Source organism: Diadema antillarum, unplaced genomic scaffold (genome assembly GCF_040938485.1).
Source record: "Diadema antillarum isolate AM-2024a unplaced genomic scaffold, OU_Dant_1.0 seq00001241_RagTag, whole genome shotgun sequence".
NCBI lineage: Eukaryota > Metazoa > Echinodermata > Echinoidea > Diadematoida > Diadematidae > Diadema > Diadema antillarum.
Window position 1 is genome coordinate 423,270 of NW_027272028.1, and position 9,619 is coordinate 432,888.

A 9,619-nucleotide genomic window follows, 5' to 3' on the forward strand; every position below is an offset into this window, starting at 1 on the left:
CATCTGGCCTTTGACCCTAAAATCCATAGGATAATCACTGTCAGGCACAATATGCATAAATATGTAGTAAGTTTCAAGATAACTTGAGCCACTTCTGAGATATGGAGGAAAAAGTTAGTTCAGCACTTTCCCTTGATTTTTGACCTTTTGACCTTTGAGGCAAAAAAAAAGAGAAGAAAACAGAAAGCTTCCAGAGAATCTCTATTAGGTTATACATGCATACACCAAGTGTAAAAAAAGTAATAATCCTGCTGGCATTGCATAAATATGAGGGAAATAGTAAAATTTTGAAGTGTTGCCCTTGACCTTTGACCCTGACCTTTGACCCATAACCCCTTAATTCTCTAGATAATCACTGCCAGTCAGTACATGTATATATACTATGTTCCATGAAGATACCTTGAACAATTTCCAAGATACGGAGAAAAAAGTGAAGTTTTAATATTTTTACTTGACCTTTTGACCTTTGACCTTTGACCTCATGATCCCAAACTTTCATCAGAGAATCTTAATTGAGTAATACATGTATATAGTAAGTTTCAAGAAAATATCTTCAGGCATTGCATAGATATGGTGGAAATAGTGAAATTGTACGTATTTGACCTTGACCTTTTGACCTTTGACCTTGAGCATGTGCACCCAAAAGTTGATAGGCACAACTTCACCCCCTAATACAGATACATGTAAAGTTTCAGTAGGATACCTCAAGAGGTTTTTTAGTTACGCTGTCCACAAAATTCATTATGGACGGACGGACAGACAAACCGAAAACATAATGCCTCCGGCACCACTTCGTGGCGGAGGCATAAAAACAGTAGTGTGAGTAAAATGCCTACAATCATTGTATCTTATATCTTATTTTTGGAATCCTGCCCCCACCTCCACCAACCGCCAAAAAATTTTTTGTACAATGTATGCAAAATTGATAAACAGTACATTCATAGCAGCATACGGCACCCTACGTTTCACCAAGTCATCCATTCATGAACAGGAGACTTGACAAAAATGAACACTATGATGATGACCTCACTGAGGTAAATGAATGAACAGCTGACTTGGTTCTCAAATGAAAATACTTGGCACATTCCCCAGAGTTATTTGGATGGCTGATGATCAATCCCAATTCATCAGCGCATTTGCTTACAATCAAACACTATTAATATTCTCTGGGAAAATTACACCACATGTACTGTACTACCTCACCCCTCTCCCTTTTTTTTTTTCTGGCAGAAGAATATGTAATAAAGAGGTTTAATACATCCATTGTCATTTCCCCCAACAGAAAAAAAAAAATACAAAATGAAGCACATAGAATCTGTCCTTCCTAGGTAATCAATCTCAGTGGTAGTGCCAGTTTTTGAAATATTTTCCACACAGACGTCATATTGATACCATCACAGAAATAAATTACTGTATATCATTTGGCCCTTACATAATGAAAGTATAAGCCAGTTTGTAAGTAGCTCATGTACACATTGGTACAAATGACCTTTCTTTTTTCTCAGTTGGTTAGGCACTTCACTCGTTTTCAAAGCGGCATAATGCATAAGCTTGCCCGACGTAACAATTTATGGAATTCATGTTCAAACAAAGAATGAACTTGCATTGAGATCAGGTGATCCGAATACTCCATCAGCTGTCTATGTAGCAGGCATCCATTCGATTGTTTTGTATTGAATGCAATAACATATCCTATTTCCTTTTATATTACGAAATACAATTCTTGCTGTCAGGTGGATGTGCTGGCAAGCACCATTTAGATAAGGATCACATGAATAATCATTGCATCACAGATGCTTATCTCAATGAATTTACAAACCAAAATGCCTGTTGGTACAAATTAAATTTTCTGCTCATGCGCAAAGTGGAATTACGAACTGGTCTATTCATTCATATTACAAACTTACCTTGGCCTTTTTGCTCCTTGCAATGACCTGTAAAAAAAGTTTAAAAAGTTGAATGTCACAAAAGAAAATGTCTTCCTCAGTGCATATTTATACACAGTATTACAAACAGTTGCAGGTTTGAGGAAATTCTATTTCTTGCTCAGGAACCTTTGTAATTATAAATTTATAACATTCATACAATAAACCACAAGAATATGGTACAAATAGTAAGACTGGGGTGCATGATTAAAGTTCCATGTATAATACTGGGAACTGCATACACTGCAATTAAACTTTGACTGGTGGGCTCTGTGGATATACCAATATGCACTGTAAAATACTAGCATTAGTAAGATTATAATGCGGTAATGAAATTTCTCTACTTCATACTTTCAAGGTACTTTATGTGCAGGACTTCATCACTAAGTTTATATAGAAAAAAAACACACCAACATAACAAACTAAGAAAATCTCAGAAAATCCACATTGATATCACACAGGTAAACCCTATTTACTGAGGAAATGAAGTGAATTACATCAAAACACTGTAACACAAACACATCTTAATTAATAGTTTTATGGATTTATTTTGTCATTGTTTCTCAGTATTCCAAGGTCTAAACACAGGTCTTTATGTTGCAGTCATTCAATTAAAGAATACATATTGTTAAATGGAAAAAAAAAATCTATTATTGTTACCTTTGTGGCCTTTTCCAGTTCCTTCTCATTTGCAGCTGAGGTCTGTCTAAGACGATTGAGTTCTGAAATTAAAGAACAATTATAAATCAATTAAAAATCAACCAGACAATGCAATGAAAGAGGTCTGAAAAGATAAAAGCCTAATAAACATACACAGTAACAAGGCAGAAAAATAAGCACCCTAGACTACATTCATCAAGATAATATTAACTAAAATGAATAACGAAACTTAATCTAAATAGATTTCCAGTCTTATATAAATCTATAAAATGATTGTACACTTACAGTATGAAGTTCAATTTTCTATCACAAGTTTGTATAACACTCCAAAATACACATATTGCATCACTAAATTGTACATTAACAATGCATTTCCAAATAACATACAACAAACTTTCACCAAGAAATTGCATAACACTTGAATAGCAAGGCAGTCTTATATAAATCTATAAAATGATTGTACACTTACAGTATGAAGTTCAATTTTCTATCACAAGTTTGTATAACACTCCAAAATACACACATTGCATCACTAAATTGTACATTAACAATGCATTTCCAAATAACATACAACAAACTTTCACCAAGAAATTGCATAACACTTGAATAGCTAGGCAAAATTATTCTAGTGCACACATATCTCATATCGGTAAATTTGAGATGACTTGAGTAAAGACATCATGAACAAAATTGCATTTATCAGAATCATTCCATATAAAAAAATATGATATTTTTCATATCAATGTTTCCTACAAGGATTCTCATTTTCTACGCATTTGTTTGAAGTCACATAGTATGTTTAATTAAGAGGGCTACAAGTTGATTTGTTGTGCATATCAACAGAGGACATTACATGTATGTCCATCCCGATTCATAGCTTTCTCTAGACATTGTGACTTTTATGAAATGATGGTTCTTACCATTTTCCAACTTTTTAGAATGATCTTTCAGTTGGTAATTGGATGTTCGAAGTTCCAGCAACTGACTCTGGATAGAAACATGTGAAACAGAATCACAAAATGTCACTAGCACAAATGCATACATATATTTGCAGTCACCTTGAAAAAAACAACAACAACTATTTTCCTGCTAATAAATCAATTTCATTTATTTATTTATTATTATTATTATTATTATTATTACTATTACTACTACTACTACTACTACTACTACTACTATCACTACCTTTATTATTACTATTATTATTATTTCTATCATCATCATCATCATTATTATTATCATTATTAATAATTAGAACACAAGAAGGCAATGGACAATGCACTGTAAGTGCAACTTCATAATACTAGGTGTTTCAAAAAACATTTCCCACTTTTGATTCTTAATAATTCCTAAACTATATATCAGATAACATTGTCATTGATATGAGATATAGCTGAATAGTGTACAATTTTGTTGGAGGTGGTTTAAATATGAAAGCATAAATCAGTTTCATGAAATCCATGATTAATTTCACAGTTAGGTTTCAAATTTTGCTCTATTTTCAACCCTCTGTACAAAACGTTCACTTTGCACAGGGGTCAATGGGTGTGTGTGGGAGTGTGTGGTTAACACCCTGACAATGGTCCTGAACAATGGCCAGGGTTTGAATGCTTCATTGTTTATTCATGAGAAATTCCACTATCACAACTAGTCTTTATTCAGCCTATGGCAGTATCTGTGTAATGTCAAACGCCTGCCGATACTGTCGTTGAGTGGCGACAGTGCCCTCCCTACTTCTGAAAAACAAAATTACAATGAATGTCTTCTGTTCTGTCATAAACATGGTGACAGGAAACAAAGAAAATCAATATAAAGCATACACTTGTGTATATGGAGCCTTAAATAAATCTACTGTGAAACAAATTGCCCCAGTGAAAATGCTGCTGAACTCTTTACCAAAAATGATCTCTTTTTATCAAAAAAGCGACAAATTTGTCAGATTAGCAGACAGTTGTATTAAAATAAAGAACTCTAGATCATTTATGCTTATTTACATCCCAGATTCAGTGATATGTAAAGCAAAATTTGAAAATGATTGTCAACTGGAATGAAATTTGGTGTTTGCAAGCACATGGAAACATGTGCTTACGTTTTCCATGTGCATATGTTTTACCCTTTACCGTGCATGAATTCAGACTAGCAGTGCCCAGGGCAATCCACATGAATTATTGATTAAGCATTCATTTGAACAGGTGGTTCAGGCATGTCCATTGTTCATGGCCATTGTCAGCACACACTCACATACACATCATTGGTTCCTGTGCAAAGTTCATTTTTGCACAGAGGGCTAAAATTTGACCAAAATCTGAAACCTTACTTCAAAATCAATCTTAGATTTCATGAAACTGATTCATGCTTTCACATCCAAATTTGCCTTCAACAAAATTGTACACTATTGAGCTATTACTCATATCATTGACAGTTTTATCATATGAATAGTTTTTGCACTGTTAATGATCAAAAGTGGGAAATGTTTTTTGAAACACCTAGTATAAACCAAGCTTGGATCGGAGCGATCAGATAGAAAAAATTACCAGTACTGAAAATGACAAGAGCAATTCAGGTCAGTAAGCCATCCCTCTATCTAAAACAGCTATATTTTTTACGCATCACCGGTACCTTACTTTCACTCTTTATACTCACTGCTTTCTGGAAAACATCTCATGAGGTTGCATTGATTACTGTATAGCATGACTCAATGTGCTTTTGATTCCATCATAAAATGTGGGAAGAGGTATTAAATTAACAATTGTTATAACCTTTTGTCCCCATGTTAAATACTTTCCTTTGACCAAGTCCATGTTTGATTATAACTTACAATGTTCCTTAAAGGGTGTGTACAGTTCTGGTCGAGGTGAAGATTTAGCTTTTAACGTTTTGTGAGATATTCAGAAACCACTCTATGAGATGGCAAAGAGCATGCAGTTCTAAGGGGTATCAAAAGTTTGTTCGATGAAAATCGGTTTTGAAATGGCTGAGATATCCAAAAACAAGGTGAAACAAAGAGATACTAATAAAGTTGGGGCATGTCGCCTTTTATTATTAGCACTTTTTTGGATATCTCAGCCATTTGAAAACCAATTTTCATCAAATAAACGTTGAATCCTTCTTAAAATTACATGCTCTTTCATATTTCATAAGAGGCTTTTCATTATCTCACTTAGGAATGTTCAAAACATGAATCCCTACCTCAACCAGTACTGTACAGTCCCTTTAACATTCTCCATTCATTTTCTTGTCTTTTTTTCAGGTTGCACTTACATTTCAAACACAACCATGCACTCATGTCATGGCCACAAGGTCCATAAATACAACCATGCATTCAACTTTGTGTGTATGACATTACATCTATCACACAAAATGGCACATTAAGCTACACTGTAGTCTTTACTTGTGATGACCCTGTGCATTTTCTTACACTCGCAGTTTTTTTAATGATTACAAATGAGGTTATTATTCCAAACCTCTTCTCTCTTGTATACATTTAATGTATCTCTTGTTTTGAAAACTTACAACAGCCTAGACGTCTAGTAGTAGTACAAGTGTAGTAGTAGTTCCTGTGTTTCTCCATTTAATGGGAATCAGATGTATTTGTACAACTCTTCACAAATGTTCTATGAACTTGCAAATAATCATCAATGTGTCATCATATTGCCATGTACAAATGTGATTTAGTCAGAATGTAAATGGATTTATTCTATGTGTCAAGGAAACTGATAATCTCACTCGGTATCCATGCCCACTCCTCCAAAGTGATATGAAAATGTAACATATCACTGTCTAACATTACATCTAAATACAGATTCCCAGCTCTAATAATTCATGGTTTCTACTAGATCAGATGTTCTATAAATTTAGTTGAATGTTTGAACACAGTATACTTGGGTGACCCGCACCTCGTCATAGTTAATGTTTGCGCATATTGAATCACATTTCTCCACTGAAATTGTTTGAAATCCAACTCACATACAGGAAAAATGCTGAAAATTCCAATGGAATCACAAGCTCACTGATCGATATCGAAAATTTGCAGCTATCCTCGTCAAACGCGAACGATGCGAAATAGCTGTGCGCTAAGGAAGGGGCCCGCAACTCGTCACCCGCGCTCCCATAGACAAAGCACGTAAAAGACGTGTGCGGGTGACCGTGATGCTCCCATAGACATACACGTAAAAGATGCGTGCGGGGACAGTGGTGATACTTATAACACGTAGGGTCCTATTCCGATTAAAATTTCTGATTTTCGCGAAAAACTGTTCGGTTTTCACCAAAATTTGCTTGGCCCTGCCAAGTTTCAAGCGTACTGAACACAGTCCCGGGTATACATTTTTGTTTAGTGCGCTTAAAACAGTTTTAAGCGGGGTGACGGTATTCGGGCCCCTGACGAGGTGCGGGCACCTCACTATACATGTAGGTCAAATTCTACAATGTTAATAGACTCTAATTTCTATATTATGGCAACACAAGTGAATGGGTTCCACTTTCCTCAAAACACAAGTTTGAGCACAATAATCAAACAGAAAATCTATTTGCAAGAACATGGTGAAAACTATAGTCATGAAGTGACACATGCACGCAGTAGGGATGATTAGAGTGGTCTAGAATAGTAGTTTCAACCAACACACACACACAACACAATGCACAGCACAGCTGTCATCACAGGATTTTGTTGGTCTACTGTGCTAACTGTACTGTAATGCAATATATGCCAATAATTTGACAAATTGGTGAAACTATTACAAATGATCTTGGAAAATTGTTACAGACACTTCTTTCACTTCATGTATTAGATGTAACGTTACAACTTTCCCATAATAAGGCACCCATAAACAGTGTGTGCGTGATACCTTGTCCTTGACATCTTGCATCTCACATAAGATTGCACCAATCCAGCTGACTGACACTGACACTACATATACAGTGCAGTGACAAACTCTGTCGTTCTATGGCAATGCGTAATTCTACCGCAGGTATCAAGCGCAGGGCAGGAGTTCATTGCATACACAGTGCCACAACAGGCTAAAAAGCAAATTACTGTTACATTGTAGCAATCACTGATAGGCGGAGGCCAGTGCTGTGGTGCAGAGCTCGGTCGGTCGGGAGTAGGTTTCTCAGGTTATCGGCTACCAGGATACAAAACCAAACCATTGCAAGCATGTTACGATTCGTTCTTTTATGGTCGTGCAAAGATTGAGCAGTTGGTTGATTCCTTTAAATTGTCACTACATCTTAGATACATTTTAAGCACAATTTCTATAAAATGTTTATTTACCTGCATTCGCTGGAACTCGTCATCCGACAAGGACTGCGCCATCTTTCTGCTATCGTGATTGCACCGATATCACTCGAATCGATCACATATCGACGTTGAATCGGCCAACATTTCGAAGACACGCGGTTTTCTTTTTATTGTTCTATTGTTTGTTTGTTTTTTAATTCAGAATAGCGGTGGCAGAAATAGAAAATAAAACAGGAAGAAAAAAAAAGGTGTTTAGCGGTTTGGATTGATGAAAGAACAGAAAAAAAAATAGAATAAACTTTTGAGAGAGACAGGTTGTTAATTCAACAAAATTGCGTCTTGATTATATTTCATGAGATAAGAACAAACATTCATTTTTATCTGACACAAAATAATATTTAAAATACTTCATCAGATTGAAGTGATTACATTCTTTTTCTTTTTGTTACCACTGATCATCTGTTTGGTTAAGTTATGAATAGGGATGAAAGAATACGCAGAAGAAACCCAAAGAAATAATTTTTTTCCCCAGTATTAAATCTATATAATCCTCCCACCTTTGAGTGTTATCAGTTCACAAATCACCTAAGCACGCACATACACATGCAGGCACACATGCAGATGCATGGGTTTTCACCCAATCTCTTTAAACTTTAAAGAGTTCATGTGCATCCCCCTTCCCCCTCCCCCCCCCCCAAAAAAAAAAGTGCACCTCCAAATCCTATTTTCTTGATGCCCCCAAAGTCCGATGGGTTTACTACATGTGGACGGGATAAACTGGTATTATCTTTGTAGGCTATATTTCGATGTATGGGCCAAGTATACTTGTATGAAAAATTGTGCATTAATTTGTGTTTGTATGATATTAATTGCATGGTTTTCCCAAAATTAAGCATTAATTAAACATTTGAAGTGTATTTCACATAAGTGAGATCAGGTAGGCCTATGTGACCTTCATAAACGACGTATTGTTCTAGGGCCTGTTGTAAGCAATATATTGATAGGAGTATATTGTTACATTTCAAGTTTTACTAAGTTTTATGTAGGTCCTAATATTGATTGATTGCAATTCACACTTGTAGGCCCTACTCATGCTCTTGTTAGGAATAACTATCTCTATTAAGTTGTCTTCACTTTAGTGATTATTAACGCTTTGAGAAAGACAACCCTCCAGTATGTAGTGTACCCAAACCAACCACAAATTCAAAAAAAAAAAAAAACACACAATTTTTCATATCGTGGTGCCCAAATGTGGAATAGCTTGCCAAGCGATGTTAAACAAAGTGCTTCTTTAGCTGTATTCAAAAGTGCAATAGATAAGTTTTATATACAAAGGTAGGATCTTTAAGATAATTAATTGCAGTTTTATGATGTGTCTGTGTATTAAGTCTTATGTTTGAATGGTCTCACTTTTATTTTTTTTCTATTCCTTCTCTTTTTTTCATTTATCACAAGTGTATACATAAATGCATATTTTTCTTCTTTTTAATGTGTAAGTAATTTTATGGAATTAATTATATCAGTATAAATGGTAGTATTTTTTTCTAATATGGCGTTTATGTTACAGTGTATGATAATTGTGTTTGTTTCTATTTCTTATGTTATGTATACTAAGTATAAAATGTTGTATCATATTACTTTGATTTGTTTTTAACCACTTCACGGACTCACTATGAAGAACAGCCATTGGCTGAAGTGAGTGACTGTGTCGAAATAAAATAAACTGAAACTTATGCAATGTTCAAATGCAAAAGGAGGATTAAGTCAGTATGCTAAATAGCAATTCAATGATTCA

The 9,619-nt window shown here is 35.0% G+C and overlaps 1 protein-coding gene across 1 annotated transcript in view; it reads right to left on the minus strand.

Annotated features, from left to right (window-relative positions):
* The window catches only part of LOC139745209 (GRIP1-associated protein 1-like), a 39,308-nt gene extending 31,408 nt beyond the window's left edge, over nucleotides 1–7,900 (minus strand). The window contains exons 1-4 of the mRNA XM_071655616.1: nucleotides 7,858–7,900; nucleotides 3,506–3,572; nucleotides 2,586–2,647; nucleotides 1,908–1,934 (exon numbers count right to left, since the gene is read on the minus strand). Coding sequence (XP_071511717.1) covers nucleotides 1,908–1,934; nucleotides 2,586–2,647; nucleotides 3,506–3,572; nucleotides 7,858–7,899 — 198 coding nt within the window. The 5' untranslated portion in view covers nucleotide 7,900. The remainder of the gene's footprint in view (nucleotides 1–1,907; nucleotides 1,935–2,585; nucleotides 2,648–3,505; nucleotides 3,573–7,857) is intronic.
* Nucleotides 7,901–9,619: the final 1,719 nt, after the last annotated feature.